Source organism: Narcine bancroftii, chromosome 5 (genome assembly GCF_036971445.1).
Source record: "Narcine bancroftii isolate sNarBan1 chromosome 5, sNarBan1.hap1, whole genome shotgun sequence".
Lineage (NCBI taxonomy): Eukaryota > Metazoa > Chordata > Chondrichthyes > Torpediniformes > Narcinidae > Narcine > Narcine bancroftii.
Window position 1 is genome coordinate 2,154,039 of NC_091473.1, and position 27,440 is coordinate 2,181,478.

The window sequence follows — 27,440 nt, forward strand, 5'->3', positions numbered from 1 at the left end:
GACTGCATCTGCACTAATCTGACACTAATCCCATTCTCCCAGTGATCTCATCCCTCAGATTCTACCATTCATCTATAGCCTAGGATCAATTTGCAATGGCCAATTAACCTACCGACCAGTGTGTGTATTTGGGATGTGTGAAGACACCAGGGCACCTGAAAGAAATCCTGAGAATTTCGGGGAAATTGCTTAAACTCCCTGCAGACGGCACTGGAGGTCAGGATTAAACCCTGGTCATTGGAGCTGAGAAGGAGCAGTCTGTGATGCTACATCATTTTCTATTGCAAGCCATCCAGAAAGAAAGAGAAGGGATCACATATCCTCATGCTATCTAAAGTGCCCAGTTTTAATATATTTGTTTCTGAGAAAAGCCGTAAGATGTTTCTCGACACCAAAAGTAATGCACAAATGTGCTGGGAAAACTCAGCAGGCCATGCAGCATCTGTAGGCAGTAAAGGGTAATCAACGTTCTGGGCCTGAGCCCTCTGACAAGGCATGAGCAGAAAGCAGGCTGAGTAAAATAGTGGGGAGGAGGGAGGAAGGGTCATAGGTGGATATGGGTGGGAAGGCATAAGGAAAAAAAAACTGGGGTAATGGGGAGGGGGTAGATCTCTGGTAGGGTAGGGGGTGGGGAACTGGAGACAGATGGATATGGAAAGAGAGGTATAGGGAGGGAACCTGGAGAAGTTGATGTTAACGCTGTCTAGTTGGAGAGTTCCCACACAGAATATTAGGTGGTGTTTCTTTAATTGCAGGTAGCCTCAGTTTGTCAGTGCCTGAGGCTGTAGATAGACATGCTGGTGTGTGGAATTAAGGTGATTGGGATGTCCCTGTTACTACAGAAATGATCTCCCAGTCTGATCCAACCTCTCTGATGTAGAGAAGGCCACACTGGGTGTACCTGACACAGTAGATGAACCCCCTACGGAATGAGGCAGTTAATTTGGATACAAAGTTCTGGAAGTAGCAATAAGATAATGGACCCTGTAAATCAGTTTGCGCACTCTTTGTTGAAGAATATGTTTAGGGGAGAACACTTGGCTCTCCCCACCAAGTGTCGTTTCATTTTTTTTTTAACAACAATATCAAAGAAAGTGGTTTCTTTTAGCATTCCATTTACAAACAGGCAATATACCATGCCCTCAGTAATGTACCACATGAAAACAAAGAACTGGTGGTATTGAAAGTTAGAAAGTCTCTTGATAAGCACATTGAAACTGGTGTCAATCCTAACCTCAGATAATATCTGTGTGGAGTTTGCAAGTTCTCCTTGCATATGGCTGGATGGGTTCCCTACAGGTTCTCCGGTTTCCTTCCATCTCCCTAACACATGCAGGTTCATTGGTGAATTTGCCACAGGAAATTTTCCCAAGTTGGTGGAGAATGAGGAAGGGAAAATTAGTGGAGTGAATTGGCCTCTTGCTACCTCATAGGGGAACTCACATTGATGGCATTCAATGATGTTGGTTGAGCCACGAGGACAAAGCTGCTGACAAGTGTTACTGATGGTAGGAAAACTTCATAAATCATTGGCAAGTTCTAACAAAGAATGATTGAAATTTACAGAAGAAGAGTAAATGCCGTCCTGCTTATCCCAGGGCACTATTCAAACACATAAACAGACACACGTACACGCACATACTCACACATGCACATGCATAAACACAAACAGGCACCTATATACACACACACATACATATGCATAGACACATACCTGTGCACACACATGCATGCATACACACACACATTTGTATACACACATGCATATACACACATGTATATACACACAAACTTGTGTATATATGCACACACATGTGCATACATACACATTGTATACACACATGTGTATATATACACATGTACACACACATTGTTATATATTATACACATTTTATATGCGTATTTTGTACATTGTACAGCAGAGCCCACCTCACTGACAAAAGGCAAAGGAGAAAAAACCCAACACCCAACCCCAACCAACCATTTTTCCCCTGCAGCCGCTGCAACCGTGTCTGCCTGTCCCGCATCGGACTGGTCAGCCACAAACGAGCCTGCAGCTGACGTGGACTTTTACCCCCTCCATAAATCTTCGTCCGCGAAGCCAAGCCAAAGAAAGAAGATCTATATATATACACATGCACACACACAAGCATATATATATTATACACAGACACGCGCATGCCCACGTGCACATGCATACACTCACTGCACAGAGCAGTACAAAGAGATAAAGAAAGGAGATGAATTCTCAGGTTAATTCTGGCAACCTCAGCTTCAGACTGTTGTAGAGTGATTGTCACCAAGTGAACCCTAATATCTGCCTTAGCTCTGATGCACTTGCTCTTGAATAGATGGGGCAACATAACAGGGAACAGTGGTTTCAACTGCCAGGAGGGATGGTAGTTGGGCAAGGGTTCAGATTTATTGTGGTTGAGTTGGGTTTGAGTCAGGCTTTAATTTTACACCAATGAACATATCCACACATGGGACTGCATGCCAACTCCCCCGAGCCTGTTGAAATCGACGGGAGAAGGCTGGCTGCGCTTAATTTATTTTTGTATGGAGGACATTTTTATTAAGCCCTTGGAGAGTTCACACTGAGTCACTGCAAGATACGGTTCAAAGAATTCTGAGAGACAGGATTGGGAGAAAATTAATCTGATTTAAAATAAAACAGCCAAGGTTACATGAAAGCAGATTAAAAATACTAAATTCATTGGGGGAAACCTGGCTTCTTCAAAGTGTAATTAATTTTTGATATCCGGATTAATTCCAAGATCCATCAGGGAAAGCATTTTATTTGAACATCATGGCATTATCGGTAAATAAAGGTTAAGAATGCTGCTTTAATATACCGGATATTATAATCAAAATGAATTCCTTTTGTGTGGGGATAGATGGATGTCCTTTGATGGATATCTATGATATTTCTCTGGAATATAGTTAATTAAATATACAGTCCATTGATCATTGTCACCAGGCAATGTATCTCTGCCTTTTAGTTGAAAGATGAATTGGTTCGACCAAAAAAAAGGTCTCTCTTCTTAGTCATAATCTGATGCTTTTTCCTGTTCTTCAAGTATTTCAGTGGTTAAAAAAGGAGCAAAAAAAAAATCAGATGAGTGGTTAAACCACAAGGCTGAGCGAATGTGTGAAAGAAAAGAAAGGGTTTTGTCTCAGCTAAAAGGAATTTATTTTTTGGGGAACTAATTATTTTCCCGGTGAAGGGAGCGCTGTAGCCAAGTGAGGGAAGCAGACCCCGTGAACAGCTGCTGATGTAGGAAATGCAGACTTGCCACTGGTGTTAATTATTCACAAAGGTGGAGTCAAACATGATTTACCACCTTCCTGCCCATTGTAAAGGCTGCGGTGGAATTCTTGAGACAAGGTCACTTTTGTCTATTGATGGTATCCACTCATGTCAGGGGACATTAATCTTTGCTGGACCGCATGTAGTTTAGGATGGAAACGGGTGTCAGCGTTATTAAAGACCTTGCATGAAATAAACATGGCAGGCTTTGTTAAAATAACCGAAGGTAATTAGGTTCAAACACACAATTCTGCAGAGGTTGAGATAGAAGCCTTCTGACGAGAAACGGGACCATATGGGGTTACATGCAGATGAACTTCCTCCTCCAGGCCCACCAATGGGGGCAGCACCATTGATGTCGTGGTTGACGCAATGTGATTATCTATCTGTAAGGAGTTTGCAGGTTCTACCCCTGTCTGCAATGGGGCTCCGGTTTCCACTCACCCACCAAAAAAACATATGGGGAGTTAGGTTAAATGGTCACACAGGAGAATTTTGGTAGCACGGGCTCGTGGGCTGGGTATATCGCTAACAAAATATATCCTTCTATTCAATGCACTGATACCTGGGTTTCCCTTCAATCACTCACACTGCACATTTTCACCACTTTCTCAGAAAACAAACCCTTCCTCACTTTAGTCTTCCCCTCAAAATGTATCCACTTCCTCAAAAAAGAATCCTTGTTCCCATCTCAGACAACATAAAAAGATGAGTTTTGGGAAAGGGAGACATTGGGATTGTCCAGATCACCACAAAACAACGTCACAGAAGGTATATGTGCTTAATTACACAAACCTCCAGATTCAAGGTCAGTTTCAAGCCTTCTGTTATCAGACTCTGGAATGGACCTCTTGTGGGTCAAAGATGATGCCCTGCATTGCCTTTAATAACTGTTCTTTATTATTTTTTAGTGATACAGGCCCTTCCAAGCCCATGAACTTGAGCCACCCAATTACAACAATTAACCTGTACACGTGTACGCTTATGAAGGGTGGGAGGACACCGAAGACCTGGAGGAAACTTTCACAGGTCACGGGGAGAACGTAGAAACTCCTGACAGACAGTGCCAGATTCGAACCCGGGTCGCCGGCACTGTAATAGCGTTGCGTTAACCACTACGCTAACCGTTGCCTTTTTCCTGCACTTGGCACTTTTCTCTAATTTGTGTGCCATTTGACTATTGTAACACCACTCCCTAGATGATTGATATGCTTACTTGTAATTATTGCATGACCTGCTGTGGGAGTTCAATTGCCTGGATAGCACGGATCTGTTCTAGGGCCCATGCTCCTTGTGATCTTCATAAATGACTCGGTCAAAGGAGCAGAGAGATGGATCAGTAAGTTTGTAGATGGTACGAAGGTTGGAGGCGCTCTGCAAGTTATTGGTGAAGAAGGCATACGGTGCACTGGTCTTCATTCATCGGGCGATTGAGGTGATGTTGCAGCTCTATAAAACTCTGGTTAGATCACACTTCAGTTCAGTTCTGGTCACCTCATTACAGGAAGGATGTAGAAAGTTTGGCAAGGATGCTGAGGTGATGTAACAGGATGCTGCCTGGATTGGAGAGCATGTTTTGTGAGAAAGGTTGAAGAAACTGGGCTTTTCGCTTTGGATCGATGGAGGATGGGAGATGAGTTAATAGAGGTATATAAGATAATGATGGTGTAGTTAGGGTGGACAGTGAGCACTAGTTTTTAACCCAAGGAGACAATGGCCAATACTAGGTGACTAGAGGAAAGTTTATGGATGATGTTAGAGGCAGGTTTTTGCGTCAAAAGTGGTGGGTGCATAGAATGCATTGCTGGGGTGAGGTAGTGGCTGGTACAATAGGGACATTTAAAAGACTCTTACACAGGCACATGGATCGAAGAAAAATGGAGGGTTATGGGTGTGAGGTGGGGGGACGATTAGATTGTTGTGGAGCAGGTTTCCGTAGGTCAACACAGAATTGTGGGCTGAAGGGTGTGTACTGTGCTGTACTGTTTGACATTGTAGGTTTATGCAAAGGAAAGTTTTTTAAATTGTATTTTGGTACAAGATTCATATCTTCAACCACAAATCCAAACCCATTCTACACTTTGCTGAATTAGAATCTACCTAATTCTATTTTGTATCTTTTACCATGTCCACATGCACTGCACTGAGAACCAGCCTTATGAATAATTTAACAGTTCAAAATATGAAATGAATCGTCCTTAAATTAGTTTTTAGCTCAAGAGTGATTTTTACACAGTAACAGCTGAATGATTATGAAAACAAAAACCAAGCATACTTACCTCCGGTGTGGTCCAGAGTGGTTGCTTAGGCAGAGGAACATCTTTACACAGCTTTCCTGCGTTGTGGACTTTGTCGGAGGGGGAACGTCGTATTCATTAGGCCCGTTTCTTACGGAGTGGCTGTGGTCAATTCAGACAGCAGCCACCCCGTAAAAACGTGGAGGGGTCCCGGTGGAAAAATTACAGGATGGAATTTAGGTAATAAATTCCGTCTCGACGTTTTTACACTGCCAGTGGAGCAGAGAATTTTCTGCTTCTCAGCCGCTGTGTAAAAGTGCTTAAGGATTCCTTAACAGGCTCAGCTCTACTGTGAAGAGGTCAGTGCCACAATCTCAGATTTCGACGTACGTTACTTTCTGATCTGTCTCAAGCAATTGTATATACTTGCCTGATTCCCAGAAAACTTGTATGTGTGAAGAAAATACAATGAATCTTTTGACCATTCTTTTAATCAATGAGAAAAGTTGACCTTTTTCTTACTAGTCCAAGCACTTTTACACAGACACTCAACAGCAGAAAATTTCAGGAAAATTTCTGCTCCGGTCGCAGTGTAAAAATGTCAGGTCATAATTTTTTTATGTATATTCCATCCCATAATTTTTCCACCTGTACCCCTACACATTTTTATGGAGCGGCTGCAGTGTAAATTGACCGCAGCCACTCCATAAAAAACAGGCCTAATGACTACAACGTTCCCCCTCCGACAAACTCCGCAACACAGGAAGTGCCCTAAAAGCGCCCCTGTGTAAACGACCACATCGGGACACATCGGAGTGAAGTTTGCTCATTTTTTTTGGAATAATTCCGAAGTTTCTGTGTAAAAATGTCAATTGCTTGAATCATCATCATTCTCTTTGTCTGAATTAAATGAATAAAAATAGTTCGAGTTAATTCACAGCTATCCCAGAATGGTCCATGGTGATTCTATTATCTGTCATTAGCCTTTTTTAAGCTGCAGCACCTGGGTAGCCCTCCTGGGACCCAGGTGCAATTACTGGGGCAAAGGTGCACCTTTTAAATTTCAGGGGGAACTACCCATTAAATGGCCAACCCGGCGATTTAAGGGGGGGATCCCACCCCTGCAATGACGCATCACTTACTCACCAGAAGTACCACTGGATGTTCGGATGTGGCTGCCCCGGTGACGCATGCATGCAAGTCACCCGAATAAGCGGGCTGGCCTAGGTGAGTTGAACTGGGTTCCCTGACTACCTCTGAGGTAGGACAGGGACCCGGTCGGATTCCGATGGGGTTGACCGGGTCAGATCTTTTCAAGCTGCCTCGCAAGTGGAGAGTTAAATGGGTAAATTGCCCGGTTAACCCCATTTTACAAGGCAGTTTGAAAGGGCCTACTGCGTCCATTTATCTATCTTACAGAGAATGCCTTGAGAAAGATTAGCGCAAAAATCTTCCCACGTCAGAATATATAACAGATGAATATTTTCAATCTTTTGAAGCTTTTCATATTGCTTTCACAATTCCTTTATGCACTGCAAACTATTTTTGAATGCGTAGTGTGTGAAATGGAGTAGCTCATTTTGTCACATCAAACCCCTCCAAAGACAATTTGATCATATAAGCCCATGTTGCCTGAGGGATTAATGTTGGGTCCAGGGCAATGGGGACAACTCACCTCAGATTGATAATCAGAGGCTACAGGCAGGAAAGTGGAACCGAGGCCAAGATCTGATCAATCGTGACATTTTTGATGAGACTGATGAGTCTCCTGCTCCTCTTTCTTATGTTCTGACGATCTTACTAACCTGCTGTGCAGAAAGTCTGCAAGATAGAATCTAAAAGAAGTGTTGGTGTCGACACAATTTGCCTTTGTTTCTCTTTAAATGCATCCAAGTGAGGCACCATTGACCAAGGTTAACCTGCCCTGCCTTGGACCGCAAGCATTTCTTTTCTGTGCTTCGTAACAGAGAGAAAAATGCAGACGGTTGTCAGCACGCATTCCCTTGTAAGAGAAAACACTTATTTACAAAGAGCAAATAAGCAAATTGAAAAGAACTGAACCACCTTCCACGAGCCTAAATAAATCACGGCAGAAATGGAAAGAAGGAGTGCTGATGTGTTTTGTGATGTTCAGTGTAACTGTGAGTTTTCAGCTTTAAATCTAAAAGAGCTTTGAAGAATAGGGGGGAAAAAAATCGCCTCACAAACATTACTTGGGCTGAGAACCTAGGTTGTTTAAACTCTCATGTGAGCAATATGTTAAATGGAGAATAATGTGGGGTGACTCAACTGTGTGTGCGCGCGTGCGTGCGTGTGCGGGTGTGTGCGTGTGTGTGTGCTTGTGTGTGCGTGTATGTCTGTGTGAGTGGGTGTGTGAGAGAGAGAGGGAGACAGAGAGAGATTAAAAGCCAATTTCACTGTTATCTCGTCAATTGAAAATCCTGCTTTGTACGTTATTAATCACAGCACAAGTTAAATAAACCTTTTAATTAATTACTCAAGTCTGTACATGAATTATATGCATTAGATGATTCAAGTCTATCTACTTAAACTGATAAAGTACTATTGCGTTGGCCACTCAACATTATTTATCTATATAGACTTTATGGAGTACATCTCACCTAATCTAATCGATAGGCAAGGGTTAATTAGTTACGTAGACAGAATGGAGTCAAGTATTATCATTATGATTGATGAATAATGAGCCAAATTAGAAGTGCAATCTATCCTAGGTATTTTGTTTTTATCAGTTGATTGTGTCACATTGCATCTTCCTTAGGACATACTGAGTGTTGAGAATGGAGCATCATATTGGAGGGTATTCAGAGAGAGGACTCTAATTTAATTATACAGATTAAAGAAAGTCTGCATCTGATTTCTTTATTCCTGACTGAACAAAGCTTTCTCTGTTACATAACACATTTGTTCAGCAATGACTTTCTGATGAGAAATTAAATTAAGACCCTGCCTATTGTCCTAACCAGACACAAAGCATCCCCAGGCACAATTTAATAGAAGGGAAGGGGCAAGAGCATGCAGAGTGGAGGGTTGGCAGTAGGCTGGGATTAGCATCAGTAGAGATCTAATTTCCCCTGCACTATCTAGTTATTAAACACATCAATTACAGGAAAAATCTCTGCTATCTGGAATTCAAGCAACCAGCAAAACACAAAAATCGAGGAAAATAAATAAATAAAACATTTTAAATAAATAAAAAGGTAAATAAAAGTTTTAAAATTGTGAAAGTAAATGTTTTCTGAAGTAACACATGAATCTTTGGTGAAGGTGGGAACGAATATATAGCCAGTGGAGCGCCTTGGTCGTGCTATGAATAAAGTTGTGTGAAACAGGATGAAGAGCTGGTTGATGCCGCTCGCCGTTGGGGTGACTCTCTTAATATGTCACTTTATCCCTGCTTGGTAAGAGTCTTTATCTTTACAAGTATATTATTATGTAAGACTTTACCTGTGAACTTGGGGGAGGGGTTGATTATTTATAATATTTGTCTTTCAGGTGGCTCCGTGGAGGGGGAGGAACCTGCAGATGCAGTGATGGTTAAATGTTTTCAAAGAATGTGACTGAAAATACAGTAAAATGATTTAAGGTTTATATATTCATGCAAGTGAAGTTTGTTCAGTGTAAGAACATTATTGTATTTTTGTCTTTTAAACTTTTTTTTAATGATTTAAATTTTGTTGAGTTCTTTAAAAATAGTTTCCCCAAACCCTTGAGTCAGTGTGCAACTAATAAACTTATCCATAAAATAGAAACAAACATGGCAGCAAAAAATATCAATATGATAATCTTATGTGTCTATTTAGATCTCTAATAACAGAAAAAAACTGTTGTTCATTAATATCCTTCATCACTACATCCACCGTATCCCCCCGCTTCCCCCTCCCCCCCAAAACCTAGATCTTTGCTCCATTTTTGTGTATAGATGACCAATTGATCAAACTAAGACAAGCGCTTAAACGCTACCACTTTGGCCCACTACTGAAATGATGGTTTCCCCCCCCCCACCCCCCCAAATTCTTCCAACCTCTACATATAATTTGCCTTCCTACTGTTATACTTGTCTGAATTCAATTTTGAGAGTATTTCTCCCCAAATTACCCAAGTGTGTCTCCCAAGACAAAAAGTCTGGTGGGCAAAAAGGAATTTGAAACCTGAAAATTCACCAATATTCTTATGTATCATAATCTAAAATTCTTGATTATGGCTCTCCACTCAGCTCTGGATCATCTCAATAACAGCAATACGGCTGCTCTTCATCAACTATAGCTCAGCCTTCAAACTCCATTGTTCCCTAGAGTTGGTCAAGAAGCTACAAACTCTGGGCCTCTGGACTCCCCTCTGCAACTGGATCCTTGACGTTCTCATTGGAAGACCATAGTCAGTAGGAATTGGAAACAGCATCTCCTCCTCACTGATCATCAACACAGGTGCATCCCAAGGATGTATGCTTAGCCCACTGCTCTACTCACTACACACCCTTGACTGTGTGGCCACGCACAATTCCAATGCCATCTACAAGTTCGCTGATGACACTGCAGTTGTTGGCAGAATCACAAATACCAATGAAGAACCGTTCAGGAGGGAGGTAGATCAGCTCATTGAACAACAACCTTGTGCTCAACGTCAGCAAAATCTAGAAGATGGTTGTGGACTTCAGGAGGAAGTCTGGGGAACACGACCCAGTCCTCATCGAAATTCAAATTCCTGGGTGTCAACATCTCCGAGGATCTGTCCTGGAGTCTTCACATTGATGAAGGCTCATCAGCAGCTATACTTTGTGAGGTGTCTTAGAAGATTTGGTTTGTCACCGAAGTCAATTGTAAATTTCTACAGGAGTACCGTGGAGAGCATTCTGCCTGGTTGATTCACTGCCTGGTATGAAGGCGTCAACTCTCAGGACAAGAATAAACCCCAGAGGGTTGTGAACTCGCCCTGCAACATCACAAGCACCAGATTTCACTCCATCGAGGACATCTACATGAGGCAATATCTTAAAAAAGCAGCCTCTATCCTCAAAGACCCCCTCCACCACCAGGCCATGCCCTCTTCACTCGGCTACCGTCAGGAAACCGAAGCCTGAAGATGAGCACTCAGCGGCACAAGGACAGCTTCTTCCCTGCTGCCATCAGATTCCTGAATGATCAGTGAACTAAAGACATCGCCTTACTTTTTGTGCTCTATTATTTTTATTTTTTTAAATTCATTATTGTAAAAGTGGTTTATATCAATGTTTGCACTTTGATGCTGTCGCAAAACACCGAATTTTGTGACTTGTTCATGACAATAAATTCTGATTCTGAATTCTGGAACAAGACCAGAGCGCAGGATTTAAGTACCTTTTACCTATCTCACAGCGCCAGCATTCAGGGGATTTTCCAACCCTAATCTATATAACCTATCTGGAGCCCAATAAAAAGGGTGCTGAACCTTGATCTGAATTAGGCACCCTCTCAGATCTCTTGACGTTATTCTTCCAAATTTCCCCCCATTCTTCCGTCTCAATAACCACACTCAGGTCTATTTCCCACATTCTTTTAAGAGCCCACAGAAGTTTATCCCCTGAGATTTGTGTTAAGGCTGAATAGTGAAATGAGGCTTTGTGACCTTTCCCATATGCAGCCAGTACAGTAGACAGTTTTGTAGTAAATTTTGCTATTTGTTCATAATACAGGTATATTAGTTAGGCATTATGAGAATAAGCCTCAAGCAATCAGAAAGCTCGCTTATTCAGCTTCTACCAATCCCCGTAGGTGTTGGATACCAGGGGTTTACTCTACATACATATGTCTACAAAATACCTCTGTCTAAAGTGAACCTCAAAATATACATGTACCTCTGAGCAGGAGAGAGGTCTTTGCCATTATTGCCATTATTGGATTCTTGTTTGTGGGAGCTTGCTATGCATGCACTGGCTGTCAGACCTTTGCATTCATAAGACCATTAGACATAGGAGCAAAAATAGGGAATTCAGCCCATTAAGTCTGCTCTGCCATTCCTTCACAATCCGTTCTTCCATGCAGTCCCACTCCCCTCCCTTCTCTCCATAACCTTTGATACCCTGGCTATTCAGATGCCTATCGATCTCTCCCTTAAATGCACCAATCGACTTGGCTTCCACAGCTGCCCGTGGGAGCAAATTCCAGAGGTCCACCACTTCCTGGCTGGAGAAATTCCTCCGCATCCCTGCTCAAAATAGATGCCCTTCAATCTTTTGAAGTTGTACCCTCTTGCCCAAGACTCCCCTAACATGGGAAACAACTTTGCCACATCCACTCTGTCAGGCTTTTCAACATTTGAAATGCTTCTATGAGGTTCCCCGCCCCCCCCACTCCATTCCTCGGAACTCCAAGGACCACAGTCCAAGAGACATCAAGCATTCCTCACATGCTAATCCTTTCATTCCAGGAATCGTTCACGTAAATTTTCTTTGAACCTCTCCAATGGCACCACATCCTTTCTTAAATAAGGAGCCCAAAACTGTACTCCATTCTGCAGGTGAGGCCTCATCAAAGCCTTAAATGCTTCAACATCTCATCCCTGCTGTTATATCCAATTCCTCCATACATAAAAGCCATCATTGCATTTGCCTTCTTCACCACCAAGTCAACCTGCAGGTTAAACTTTAGGTTGTTTTGCATGAGAACTAAGTTCCTTTGTGTAGGGCACTACCAGTAACTACAGAGACAAGCTGAGGAAACGATAAGCTTTAATATACCGAAGAACCTTGCTGGCCCGGATCCCAGGATAGGAAATGGCAGCAAGGGAAAGGTGGCTTGACCTTTATGGCCCAGGACCACGGGAGTGGAATCATAGGGTATGAGTCATCCATGGGCGGGCCAGCTCCATATATACAACAGATAATGATCACTATATACAATGGAGGAAACATATCACCACACTTTGCACCTCTGAATTTTGAATTTTCTCCCCATCAAAATAATAGTCTGCCCTTTTATTCCTTTCACCGAAGTGCATGAGCATTTATTTTCCAACATGATATATCATTTGTCACTTACTTGCCCATTCTCCTAATCTATCGAAGACTCTCTACAGCCTCTCCATTTCCTCATCACGACCTGCTCCTCTGGCTGTCTTTGTGTCATTTGCAAGCTTTGCCACAAAGCAACATGCCATGATCCAAATCATTAACATATGGTGTAAAAAGAAGCAGCCTCAACGCCAGCCCCTAGGTTACCACTGGTAACTGAATAGGATCCATCTATTCCCACTATCCATCTCCTGTCAATCAGCCAATGCTCTATCCATGCTAGTGTCTTCCTGTAATTTCCTGGACTCACATTTTTTGAAGCAGTATGGCATCTAGTCAAAGGCTTTTTGGAAGTCCAAATATACAGCAACGACTGCATGTCCTCTGTCCCACCTGCTTGTGGTCTCCTCAAAAAATTTGTGTGGTAGGTTCGTCAGGCAAGATTTTCCTTGAGGAAAGCATGCTAACTTTGGCTCATCTTGTCCTGAGCCTCCAGGTACTGAGTTAGCTCATGCTTGACATTCAACTCCAATAACTTTCCGATCACTGATGTTAGGCCAACAGGTCTATCCTTCCTGCTGCTTCTTTCCTTTTTTTCAAAAAATAGCAGGGTGACCTTTGCAATTTTTCAATCCTCCAGAACCATGCCAGAGTCCTTGGAATATCATTACTAGTGCCTCCACAATCTCTAGAGCTGCTTCTTTCAGAACTCGAGGGTGAATTCCATTTGGACCGAGAGACTTTTTGACCATTCAGCTTCCCCGGTGCCTTCTCTCTGGTGATCGTGATTGCACTCACCTCTCTTCCCTGGCACCCTCAAAAGTCAAGTGTACTGCTAATGTTTTTCACAGTGAAGACATGAAAAATACTCATGTAGTTCCTCTGTCATCTCCTTGCCTCCCATTACAATTTCTCCTGAGTCATTTTCTTTCTGTCTTCCATCTACTTTTGCCTCTTTATTACTCTAAATATACGTAAGAAAGCCTTTAATAATCCTTATAACCATATAACCATGGAACAATTACAGTATGGAAACGGGCCATCTCGGCCTCTCTAGTCCGCACCAATTTAAGTGATCTCCTTTAGTCCCACCTACCTGCTCCCTGTCCATAACCCTCCAATCCCCTCACATCCATGCACTCATCCAACCTTCTCTTAAATGACAAAAATTGACCGTGCTGCAACTAACTCTTCCGGAAGGCCACCACTCTCTGAGTGAAGAAGCTTCCTCTCATCCTTTTTGGATACTATTTTCTAGTTTCCTTTCAAAGTTCATCCTTTCCTTCCTAATGATCTTCTTAGTTGCCTTCTGTAAGCTTTGAAAGCTTTCCAGTCCTCCACCTTCCCACTAGTCTTTGCTTCCTTGAATGCCCTCTCTTTTTTTTATTTTACTTTGGCTTTGTCTTCTCTCGTCAGCCATAGTTGTGCCATTTTTTTCCATTTAAATATCTCGTCTTTTTTCAAACATACTGCACATTCCTTATTTCTCGCAGCCATTGCTGCTCTGCCAACCTCCCTGCTGGTGTGCCTTTCCAATCAACTCGTGCTAGCTCCCTTCTCATACCTCTGACGTCCCCTTCATTCCTCAGGTATACTGACCCGTGCAACGTGCATTTCTCCGACTCAAACTGCAGGACGAATTCTATCGTACCTTGATCACTGCCTCCTCAGCATTCCATTGACTTCAGCTCCCTTATCAACTCAATTCCCAATCGAGAACAACACCACAACACCCAATCCAGAATTGCTATTTCCCTGCTCGGCTCAGCCACAAGCTGTTCTAAGAAGTCGTCCTAAAGACATTCGATAAATTCCTTCTCTTGGGATCCAGCATCAACCTCGTTTTCCCAATGAACCTGCATATTGAAATTCCCCATGACTATTGTAACATTGCCCTTGCTGCATGCCTTCTCTATCTCCCATAGTCAAGGGAAGTTGTTTATTGTCATCTGACTACAAGTACAACCCAATGAAACAGTGTTCTATCATCCTCGGTGCAAACCATACAAACATACAACCAGACATAACACTCATACAAACAATACATATGGAGGACAATAAATAAATGAATATTGTTTTGTACAAATGAGAGTCTTGGATGGTTAGTGGGAGCAGTTCCTTTGGTCGTTCAGCATTCTCACTGCTAGTCGGTGATCCTCCTGGATCTCTTCCCTGATGGGAGCAGCTGAAAGATGCTGCGTGCAGAGTGGAGAGGGTCATCGATGATTTTGCGCACCTGCCGGACAATAATCCTGGTAGATTACATCGATGGGGGGTGTTAGGGAGTCTCCAGTGATGCTCTCTGCCATTCTTACAGTCCTGTGGACTGACCTCAGACCCATTTCTCTGCAGCAACTGTACCACACTGTGATGCAGCCGGCCAGGATGCTCTCGATAGAGTTCCAGTAGAAGGTTGACGTGATGGTGGCCGGCAGCCTTGCCCGCTTCAGACTTCTCAGGAAGTTTAGTCACTGAAGCCAAATTCTTTGCAGACCTTATCAGCTTGCTGAAGAGATGGACCCAAACACTGAACGCTTTTCACTGATCGAGAGGAAGGCTCATGCAGAGTTTGCTGCATATAAAGAAGTTTATGAAAAAAAGACAAAGCAAACGAGGCAAACAACACCAGACATATTCCAGAAGAGGCCAACACCTCCCCAAAAAGAACCTCAGCCAGGTCCTTCAGGCATCACAGAGTGACAGTTCATCAATGGAGGTTATTCGACCTGAAACCCTACCAGTGGGGTCCTATGAGGGAGTTGAGGACAGAGATGTGGATAATCCTGATCCTCTTTGCTAAATTGTGTGTGATATAGGCTAATAAAGTGTTTACGTAAAATTTTAAAAAGTAAAAGAAAATTAAATTTAGTGAAGTTCAGTATCCCATCCAGTTTTGCTAAGTGCATCTAGTGTTTGCACAATGTCACATTGTATAAAGCCCAGTTTCACAGAAGGTATCGTGGGCGTTAAGTGGCACATACCTGGTATTATTGGAACTTCCTTCCACAATGTGTGTAGGTAGGAAGGAGAGACTGAGTATTCTTTTCAAAGCAGGGGATCATAGATTCTGAGGGTGAGATGACAATGAGAGTGAGTGGGAATGGGGAGTTGAGGATGAAATGGTAGAGCAAGTTTCAATAAACTAAATAGCTCGTGCTTTCTTCATTGGTATGTTTCTAATATGGAACTTTTAAAACTGGGAACACTCAGCAGGTCAGAACTCGGCCCATAGTAGCCTGAAACTGATAACATAGGCTTCTCTGCCACTAGGTTTAAGGTGCGGTGACATGATATTTTGTGCCCGTGACATTGCTAGTAGGTAGACTGCAATTAGGAACGAAGTGAGTGACTTTGCATTTGCAAACTTTGAAATGGCAATGGGCAGAAAATGATTTCATGTACCTTTTAGCTTGGCAGAATGATATGTGAGATGGAAACACGTAGCTATCTAAACACAAGTAAAAGTGCTCTGAATGAGTAAGACTGGGTGAAGAGCCATTGGGTGGTGGGTGATTCAAGGTACTAACAGCAGTAGGTTGTAATCTGCTCTTTGAGCTTTATAAGTACAATAACTCACCGAGACACATGTGGTGTGAGTGGAAGGGATCTGAGTGGGATTGTGACAGGAGTCAATGATCTTAACCAGGTTCAATTCTGGCAATCACACAGTACCAGAGAAACAAAGTCAGACACTGTTTAACCAACACTTAAGCATTTCCTTACTTTCAAAAATTATGTACACTTCTAGCTGGTTACAACAATAAAGCAAAATGTATAACCTGGGTTAAAATTTAAAAAAAACATAGGAAGCTTTTACAAATTCAACGTTCTTTATGCAGGATATAGGAATGATTAACATTATCTTTCAGGCTTGAACTTCACGGATCCAGATATGAGAGGATCATGTTTAATTTGGTAATACCATTAGAAAGATTGAGTAGATCTTTCTCAGGCATGGGATTAATAGCATTTAAAAGAAGAATACATAAAACCCATTGGAAAGAACCAAACTGGGGTGACGTGGATTACCTGGAAAGATGTCATTTTTCCCTCTCCTGGGAAACAACACTGGTCAGAGGACATGAATAGGGCTGTGTGCCTTTGTGTTCTAAGTGTTGAACAAACCACTGAGATACGGCATATGAGCCATTCTTCTTGTTATTTGCTGCCTCGCGAACTTCTTGTGTGAATGACAAACAGGAATGCAATAGAAGTCAAACCTAAAACAAAGTCATATTACTCACCAAACTCAATCTGTATAAACCTGACTTCCTCATTATAAAGTGGGATTTTTGTATCAAAATTGCAGCTTTGTCCCAAATTCCACTTATCGCTTATTGAAAGAAGTTATTTACAACATCTTATCTAAAAGTATTTTTCACTATTTGGTAAGAACTCCTGACCTGGCTTTTCTTGATAACATTGAAGTAATACTCATGGTTTATTGCACCTTTTGCACTTAGTAGGTGATATATATCAATGAGGTTTCCTCCCTCACTCCCTTCTTGCATGCCCTCGAGCTAGTTTGTCTAATTTGTCAATGCAATGGGCTATCTTTCATCCTAGATTATCTCCTAAAATATCAGAAAGGATCTCATTCCTTTGGCACTCTTTGCAATACCTTCTGTGATGCATTGACCAGAACCAAACGTCATTCTCTAAATAGACATTGTGAGCTGCATTGTAAAACTGGACATTAACCAGACACGATGAAAGCTTCCACTTTCCATGTGTTACAAAAATAAAAGACTGCCTTTTGGATAAAGAGGTTGTCCTGTATTTTCAAATCATTAAACATGGAAACAAGACCGATGACAGAAAGAGAAAAAGCAAGTGAACAGATATTTCTCAGGATCTTATGAAAATCCTGTTGAATTTAATGGAGGAATCTCCCCATCGGTATGTGTTTCAATAATGTGTTTAAGGATTGGCTTTGAGTAATAGCACAAATTAGCAGCCAAAAATGTGATGTTCAATGGATCGCATGAGCCAACGAGGAATTTGATGAAAAAGTTGAGTAGTTACAACAATGTGGAAAACATTTGTAAGAATAGACTTAGGATCTACATTATATTGTGAGTTTGCAAAAGCAATAATAAAATACTCTATCAAAAAAACTTCTTGTAAATGGATGGAAGAATTGGGTCAACATGCTCACTGTTCAAGAAGGAACATGAATGAAGCTCACAGAAGTGAGGAGAATAGTTCGAGCACAATGTTTCTTTGTAATTTTGTTTTGAAAAAGGAAATTTGATGGTGGTGTAAGATAGAAGAGGGGCTGACGAAGGAATGTACAGCAGCATACTGTAGGGCTAGACCTGATTAGCCTAGCAAGGCAACAATTAAAGATTACGTCATCGGAAAGGTGGGCAAAAGGAAAACAGCCCCGGCATTTGACTCACTTATTCTCATTCTAATGTTATCGATACTATGTTATGTTTGCAAAATTCTGAGAGGTACAGACAGAGTAAAAGCGAGTCGGCTCTTTCCACTTAGATTGGGAGAGGTAAATATGAGAGGGGTAAATATGGGTGAAAGGAGAAAGGTTTAGTGAGGGGTGGGAGGGTGGAACGAGCGGCCATCTGATGTGGCAAATGTGGGATCACTCTTAGGTTTTAAGAATAAATTGGATAGATACATGGATGGGTGAGGTCTGGAGGATTATGGAATGGTTGCGGGTCAGTGGGACTAGAAGAATGACGTTTCAGCACAGACCAGAATGGCCTGTCTTCTATGCTGTACTTTTAAAATAGTAATAACTCCTCCTTTTCCTCCCTAAATGCAGCACTTTTTTTAAAAAATTTTTTATTTTTCACACCATAAATCACAATAGCCATGATATACACTTTTTCTTTTTCACACATATACAGTGACTTTTTCTCCCCCCCCCTTTCCTCCCAAGCCACCCCCCCACCCCCCCCCCTTATCCATTTTAGGTATACAATCTAGGTTGCATTAATTCAGTCAGACAATGTTGTCATTCAACAAAAATACACCAGAAATTCTACTGAGTCCATTCTTTTCTTTCCTTCTCCTTCCATCAACTTAGGTAATGTTTGTCCCCGGTAGGTTTTCGCTATTGTATTTAATGTAAGGCTCCCATACTTGTTCGAATATTTCAATATTATTTCTTAAACTATATGTTATTTTTTCTAATGGAATACATTTATTCATTTCTATATACCATTGTTGTATTTTGTAATCATTATCCTCTGTATTGAAAACAAAATTGATCCAATATTGTAAGTCTTTTCCTAGAAATCAAATAGCAAATATATATCCTATATCCATGGGATTTTCACATTAAAATTGGCAGCACCTAATCTCTAGTTACTTGCTGTTCTATCCTTTTCCTCTTATGAACTTCAATCGAGGTTTGGAGCTTCATGTTGATCTGTTGGCCTCCGCTGGGAATGCTCGCCCTTCACCCAGGTTTCTCTACCATTAAACACACACTGGGACTATTCATTACTTTGGCATCGAATCAAGCAGGGATTGATGCAGACACAGGTGGGACTAAATTCATATTACATACACCTTGAAGCTCATTAGTGCTTGCATTCAATGAAAGCTGGGAGTTCATTTCACATATTTTAATAACATAATGTAAAACAGCTGTCAAATAGTGTTTCCAATTGCAATGACGTCCAGCGCCATTTCCAAATTTCACACAGAGTTCCACTGCGTTCCAAGATCAAGGTTCTGAGTGACTGATGGAGCAGGTTTGAAGGGCTGAATGGCCTTCTCCTACTTTCTATGTTTAGAAGCTTCAGGTGGATACGGATGAGGGAATTAAAGGCACCCAGAGACTGCCACAGAAAACCAATGGAGAGGGAGTCAAATGTTTGTGTGGTGGATGCCACTGGCAGATTTTCTAACTTTGTGCAAAATGAATGTGGAAAAGTCCACTATAACCAAAATGCTCTCCATGAAGCCTGAATGGTAACACCATTATCAATCTCACACTATTTTATAGTTTGTTTTGCAAAACGAGATCATAAGACCAGAAAACATACATAGGAACAGAAATAGGCTATTCAGCCCATCGAGTCTGTCCCACCATTTAACCATGAGCTGATCCATTTTCCCATTCAGCTCCATTGCCTGGCCTTCTCCCCATAACCTTTGATGCTAATCAAGAACCTATCAATCTCTGTCTTAAATACACCAATGACCTGGCCTAGATAATCACCTGTGGCAACAAATTCCACAGTTTTACCACCCTTTGGCTGAATAAATTCCAATGCATTTCTGATCTAAGTGGATGGCCTTATACCCTCTTGTCCAAGACTTTTCCACAATGGGAAACAACCTTTCTCCATTCTACTCTGTCCATGCTCTTCAACATTCAAAATGTTTCAATGAGATCTCTCCTCATTCTCCTAAATTCCAACGAGGAAATTTGGTACATCACTGAAGACGCTCATAAACGTCTACAGGTATATGGTGGAGAGCATATTGGGTGGTTTCATCACTGTCTGGTATGGAGGCGCCAACTCTCAGGACAAGAATAAACTTCAGAGGTTTGTTAACTTGGCCTGCAACATCACACGCAGCAGGCTTCGCTCCATCGAGGTGGTGTCTTAAAAAGCAGCCTCTATCCTCAGGGACCCCCACCACCCAGACCATGCCCTCTTCATCTTGCTACCATCGGGGAAAAGGTAAAGGAGCCTAAAGATGAGCACTCAGTGGCACAAGGGCAGCTTCTTCCCCGCTGCCATCAGATTCCTGAATAATCAATGAACCAAAGACACGGCCTTACTTTTCGTACACTATTATTTTTATTTTTCACACTATTGTTCTAAGATGGTTCATAATAAGAATGTTTGCTCTGTGACGCTGCTGCTAAACACCAAATTTCATCACTTGTTCATGACAAAAAATTCTGATTCTGATTCTGACAGACAGGCAAACAGTCGTCAAATGTTCCTGATATGATAATCCCTTCATTCCCAGAATCAACTTAATGAACCTTTGTTGAATCCTCTCCAATATCAGCACATCTTTTATTAAATGAGGAGTCCAAAACTGCTCCAAGTGAGATCTCACCAGTGTCTTATAAAGCCTCAAATCACATCCCTGTGAATATTCTATTCCTCGAAATAAATACCAGCATTGCATTTGCTTTCTTCAACGCCATCTCAACCTACAAGTTTACCATTAGGCGATCCGGTACATAGACTCCCAAATCCCTTTGCATCTGGGTATTTCCAATTTTCTCCCCCTTTAAAAAATAGTCTGCCCATTTATTTTTTTCTCCCCAATGTGCATTTCCAAACACTTACCGACATTATATTTTACTTGCCACTTCTCTGCCCATTCTCCTAATCACTCTGTCCTTCTGCAGCCTCCATGACTCCTCTACACCACCTGCTCATAGAAACATAGAAACATAGAAGATAGGAGCAGGAGTAGGTCATTCGACCCTTCGAGCCTGCTCCGCCATTCAATGAGATCATGGCTGATCTTAAAGTTCAGTACCCCGTCCCCGCCTTCTCTCCGTAACCTTTAATACCCTTATACTGAAGAAATGGATCTAATTCCCTCTTAAATATATTTAATGAACCTGCCTCTACTGCCCTCTGTGGCAATGAATTCCACAGATTCACCACCCTCTGGGTAAAGAAATTCCTCCTCATCTCGGTCCTAAATGGTTTGCCTATTATCCTCACACCATGGCCCTGGGTTCTGGATTTTCCCATCACTGGAATCATCCCATCTGCATCCATTCTGTCCAGTCCTGCCGGAATTTTATAGGTCTCTATGAGATCCCCTCTCAATCTTCTAAACTCCAGCGAGTACAATCCCAATTTGCGCAATCTTTTCTCATTAGTCATTCCTGCCATTCCAGGTATCAGCCTGGTGAATTGCCTCTGCACTCCCTCCATTGCAAGAACATCCTTCCTTAGATAAGGTGACCAAAACTGCACACAATACTCCAGGTGGGGTCTCACCAAGGCCCTGTACAGCTGCAGTAAGGTATCCTTGTTCCTATACTCAAACCCTCTTGATATGAAGGCCAACATACCATTTGCCTTTTTAACCGCCTGCTGTACCTGCATGCTCGCCTTCAGAGACTGGTGCACAAGAACCCCTAGGTGTCTCTGCACTTCCCCATCTCTTAATCTATTGCCATTCAAATAGTAATCTGCCCTCCGGTTTGTATTACCAAAGTAGATAACCTCACATTTATCCACATTGTAGTGCATTTGCCATGTATCTGCCCAGTCCCTCAATTTATCCAAATCACACTGGAGCTTCCTGACCCCCTCTTCCGTGCACACAACCTCTCCTAGCTGAGTGTCATCTGCAAATTTGGAGATATTAGATCCAATCCCCTCATCCAGATCATTAATGTAAATTGTGAACAGCTGGGGTCCCAGTACAGATCCCTGTGGCACCCCACTGGTCACCGCCTCAGAAAACGAGCCATTTATCCCAACTCTCTGTCTTCTACCTGCCAGCCAGTTCTCAATCCACATCAATACTTTGCCCCCAATCCCATGAGCCTTGATTTTGGAAGCCAGTCGTTTATGCGGGACCTTATCGAAGGCCTTTTGGAAGTCCAGGTACACCACATCCACTGGCTCTCCCCCATCTATTTTACCCATCACCATCTCCTCCACCTACCTTCTGCAAACTTGGCCACAAGGCCCAGATCTCCTGAGTCCCTACCCGCGACGAGATGCTACCAGGATGATTCAGAAAGTCCTGAGCAAAAAACCTCCCCTTGTGCCTTCTTTGGACTGGGGCATCTTATCACATGCTCGTCCTCCAGTCCACACAGATGGTGATATTGTTTTATTAAAGGCTCGTCGTTTCACTTCACATGCAGAGATTGCACAAAATGTGTTTGTGAAACAGCGGTTGCAAGAAGTTAGTTTCTTGCAGATAACCACCCGCTTTTAGAGCAATCAAACAGTCTCTCTCATTATTAGCGTACCCTTCATATACCCCCAGCAACTCGCCAGTCAACTGCCCAGCAACCTGGATGCCAGTGAAACTGTGAAGGAAGATTTCATTTAATATAGACATCATGTGAATAGGCCCTTCTGGCCCACGGACCCGTGCCGCCCAAATACTGTAATTAACCTACGACCCCAGTACGTTTCTGAAGGGTAGGAGTAAACTGGAGCACCCAGAGAAAACCTACACAGTCTTACGGGAAAACATACAATCTCCTGACAGACAACGGTGGATTCAGACCAAGGTCATTGATGCTGTAATAGTGTCATGTTACCCACTAACAATGACCCTGCCTCCTTGCAGGGTTGCTCAAAGTTTATGTTCAAAGTCAAAAGTTCAAATTTATTGTCAGGGTACATTCAACCCTCATAAAAATGACTAAATGGTTCAATCCTAATAACTCACATTCTATGATCCATCCACACTTTTAAATAAGAATTCATCTATGTGAAGATATAATTGCTCTTATTTCACAACTTAATTCAACACAAACATTCTTTAATTCATATTTGCAATCTTACAGAAATTGCTACCATCTCCCAACTAAAAACAGGTCAAGTAAAAACACAAAGCTGGAGAAAGTAATCAGGTCAAACAGTGTACTTTATATAGCAAAGATAAAGATACATAACCAATATTTCAAGCTTGAGCCCTTCACCAAGGTATGGAAATATATTGGCAGGTGTCCGAACAAAAAGGTGGGGGGTGGGTAGAGGGGCGAGTGGAGGAGCACAGTCCCAAAGGCAGGAGGCCAATGTGGTTTGGGAAGCGAGTCTGGGTGAGTACATGGCCCTGGAGCTTGGGAGCAGCAGGGATTACAGATGGGGAGTAATGAGAGAGAATCCCACAGAACTCCATTCGGAGAGCAAAGGAGAACTTTGTGTGGTTCTAACTTCTTCAGGGAAGGCATCCCTCAAAGGGATGTCAGAAGAAAAACGCGAAAGTCTGCAGACACCGTGGTTGAAGTAAAAACACAAACCTGGAGAAACTCAGCAAAAGCACCATCGTTTTAGGGCTTGAGCCCTTCAGCAAGACTGGGAAAATGTTGGGAGGTGTCCGAACAAGTCAATGTCCTTTCCTCTTTATTATGCAGCAGTAGACGGTTGGATGGAGTGCAATGAACTACAAATACCCAATCACGTCATGGACCCCCATCTAATAATCTTCCACAAATTTCATCTTGAACTCTTCCACCCACCCCTCCCCCCCACCTGCAGTTGATCCCAGAAACGTGAAATGCCTATTTTTTTAAATCTCACAAATTGCAGTTCCTGATTTTTTTACATTAAAAACATCTTAAGTTAAACTAAGATTCCATTCTAAGAATTAAGTTTAATTATTAACTCTGGTTGTATAAAGGTTTGCACTGAAATTGCAGATTACTGCATTTATTGCAGTTAAGAGGAATACCATTGACTACTTTGAACTGAAATCCACATTCCCTATCCATGACAGGGCATGCAAAAGTTAATACTGACTGCCACCTAGTTCCATTACATTGTGGTTTTGTTTTGTAGTGTTCAGTTGTTTGCTTTTGTTGTCTTTTCATGTAGCTTTTAGAACTGGTTCGATCCTGCCCTGCAAGCAAACCCTGGAAAACTCCTTCCGAGCGAGTCCAAAGTCAGTCTCCGCTTCTGTTTTCTTGGCAGCTCATTTATATTTTATGATCTTTTTTTTTTCTTGAACAAGTCAGATTTTTAGAAGCTCTTTGAAATCTGAACGCCTGCTGGCATTCGGAGGGACATCTTATGTAAATGGGACGCAATGTGGGTTCAATAATAAAAGTGCGGCAGAATCTTTCCACTTTTACTTCATTTTCTAGGAGAGGTGCAGGCATTGACGTCCTCACACTGGGTGAGTTGTCCCAATTCCAGTGTATGGTTGATCTCTCACTTCCTTTATCTTACCACTGCTGGCCGTGTCTCCAGTGCTCTGATCCCTCCTGCAACCTCCGCCAGTGTTTTCTCCCATCGGGCTGATTTGCCCCGTGGGGGGTGGCATGGTTAGCATGGTTAGCAACCCCATCACCGGCAACTCGGGTGCGAATCTGCCGCTGTCTGTAAGGAGTTTGTACGTTCTACCTGTGATCTGCATGGCTTTCCTCCCCCCTCCAAAAATGTGTGGGATTTGTAGGGTAATTGGTGTAGATGAGCAGCATTGGCTTGTGGGTCGGAAGGGACTATACTGTGCTATTGCTCTAAATTGAAATTTAAAAAATCCTTTTGACCAGACTTCTTATTACCTGTCCTTGTTCAACAATATCAGTATTTTATCTGTTTCTTTGTGATGTTAAAAATGCATAATTTTTACTTTCCCTCCCCCCCCCCCCACTCTCTCTCTCACACACTCTCACTACTATTGTATTAGAAAGGCTTGTATAAGAAAGAATTATTTAAGCTTTTCCCATACCTTTGCAGGTTTATGTGCTACAGCTTTTCAAGAAATGACCCAGATGTCTATTAAATATGGCAAAGTTACCTTAAGCTCTTCGCACAGTGAGTTCCAGACCCCAACACTAAAGTATTTTTTTTCCCTCAACTGCCTTCTAAATCACCAACAAATCCCATAAATCTACCCCAGTCATCAACACTGGGGTGGCCCCGTAGGTGCAGCAGTTAGCGCAACACCATTACAGCGTCAGTGATCAGGATCAGGTTCGAATCCCGCACTGTCTGTAAGGAGTTTATGGGGGGGGGGGGGGCTTCAGTTTCCTCCCATTATTTAAAATGCATTGGGGATGTAGCTTAATTGGGTGTAAATTGGGTGGCATGGACTCATGGGCCGAAATGGCTTAGATCCACAAACAATGCAAAGTCCTGAGCGTCTGATTTTGGTCACGTTTGCTGGCAGAAGTGAATGCCTTCTCCACAGTGGGAACAGGTAGTAATGATTCTCTTTCTGTAGCTCTCTTCCATTACTAATGTGGTGTTATAGGAGCATCAAAAGAAATGCCTGTCTGGAGGTAGCTGAGAAACACGTGGATGATAATTGAGCCCAAATGTTTTGTACCAAAATATAATAACGCTGCTGTGTTATATATCCCTTTCTCTGGAATCATCATCGATTAATCCATGTTCAAAGCTGCAGTTTCACATATCTAACTCAGGACTGTCAAGGTACTCAATCCCCACAAAACCCCACAAGGTCTAAGGAGAATGAAACTGCTTCCAGTATTAAGCTCGCAATAGAGAACCTCAACAAGGTTCTTCTCATTATTGGTGCCGACTGTACAGGCCTGGTTTTCTGTATGAAAATCCATTTGCAATAGTCATCGCTTTCAAATTGCAGCACTCGGGTAGCCCTCTTGGGACCCGGGTGAGATTATTGGGTTATGTGTACCTCCTGCACCCTTCAAATAGCACCCTAACCTACCTGTTAAATCGCCAACCCGGCAATTTAAGGGGGATCCCGCCCTTGCAATGACGTTGTGAGTGACATCCCCTGTTCCCTGTGTTCTTTCTGTTTAAAGTTCCAGAGTAACCGGGTGAGCCATTTCCCCTTTCCAATAGGGGGAGGAGGACGCCTGGGTAAGTTTTACTGGGTTCCCTGTCCACCTCCAAGGTAGGGCTGGAACGTGGGTGGATTTTGACTGGGCATGCCTGGTTCGGCCCTTTCAAATAGCCGTGTACCTGGGTCTTCAACCTAGTAAGTTGCCCGGTTAAACCCCCATTTTACAAGGTAATTTGACTGCACAAGACTTGGTGATGGCTTGAAAGCAAAGTGAAGGGTGGTATAGAAATGCAAATTTTCCTTCAACCATAAAGGAGTCTCAAGGGTTAAGTTTAGCGAACTACAACAGGCTCAGTTTATAGAGTTACTGAAGCAAAATAAATATCCAAACCCTTGTCAGAAATAGTGAGAGATTGTGTTGATTATTTTACTGGCTAATGTGCATGCTATTCGTTAACCAAAACAAGTTCATAAATTGAGACAGTACGTTAAGATTTGAATATCCAGAAGAATTTCCATTTTTTTTTGTAAAGCACTGACAGAATTTCAATTTAACTCTTTTACCACATTGTTGCAAAGCTTCTCTCCTTTGCCTGGTGCTGCAATTATAACTCTGGCTGAATGTTCCACCTTAGGAGTGAAGAAAGGAAAACATTAAGTAATAACTCCCACCTTTGAAGGCTTCTGCCTTCCCTTTAATAGAACATTACAATGCAGTAAAACAGAAAATGCTCAGAAGACTCAGAGGGTAAAGGCAGCATCTGTGAAAAGAGGAAAAGTTGCAGAGGTGACTTTTAAAAATTTTCTGAGGTTCTTATCGGAACACAGATGCTTTCTGACCTGCTGAGTTTTTCCAGCATTTTCTGCTGCTATATCAGATTTCTGGAGACTGCATTTAAAAAAAATATAATTGGAGAGGGGCAAATCAGTGAAACTCAGTTGTGATGGTCACCACATACTGACTGTTCATACTCACTTGACAATCAACTCTGGGTAACGTACTCTCGGTGATCTCAATAGGAGTCACACAATTGAGGAGAAGAGGGCAGGACAGAGACAAATGCTCATGTTCAAAAGACTGAAGTGCATATTGGAGGTGTATCCTCAAGTCTTTCGAGTTTGAATTGACTTTCTCACTCGTAAGAGAAATGAACTAGCTAAGTATCTTCAGAGGGACTTTAGAAACAATGATTTCCTTTGTTCTTCAATGGATGCTTCTGCTCTCTCGTCTCTGACTTCACTGCAAAGTGCTGACCATCACCTTCCAATAATTTGCTATTTATTTTTTGTGTGTGTGTGTGTGTGTGTGTGTGTGTTGTGTACATGCATGTGCTTGTAATATGTGTGCATGTGTTATATGTGTGTGTGTGTGTGCATCAAATGAGTGTGTGAGTATAAGTGTGTGTGTGTGTTTGTTTCTCTGTGCGTCAGTGTGTGATTATATTTGTGTGTGTATTCGTATGTGTGTGTG

The 27,440-nt window shown here is 42.3% G+C and overlaps 1 protein-coding gene across 3 annotated transcripts in view; it reads right to left on the bottom strand.

Moving 5' to 3' along the window:
* Positions 1–27,440, bottom strand: part of LOC138763032 (semaphorin-3F-like) — a 259,869-nt gene that overhangs the window by 122,865 nt on the left and 109,564 nt on the right. For 2 of the 3 annotated variants that reach the window (XM_069936550.1, XM_069936553.1), the window contains one exon: positions 26,534–26,599. The exons of the other annotated variant lie outside the window; for it this stretch is intronic. In XM_069936550.1, coding sequence (XP_069792651.1) covers positions 26,534–26,599 — 66 coding nt within the window. The remainder of the gene's footprint in view (positions 1–26,533; positions 26,600–27,440) is intronic. 3 annotated transcript variants of the gene reach the window in all.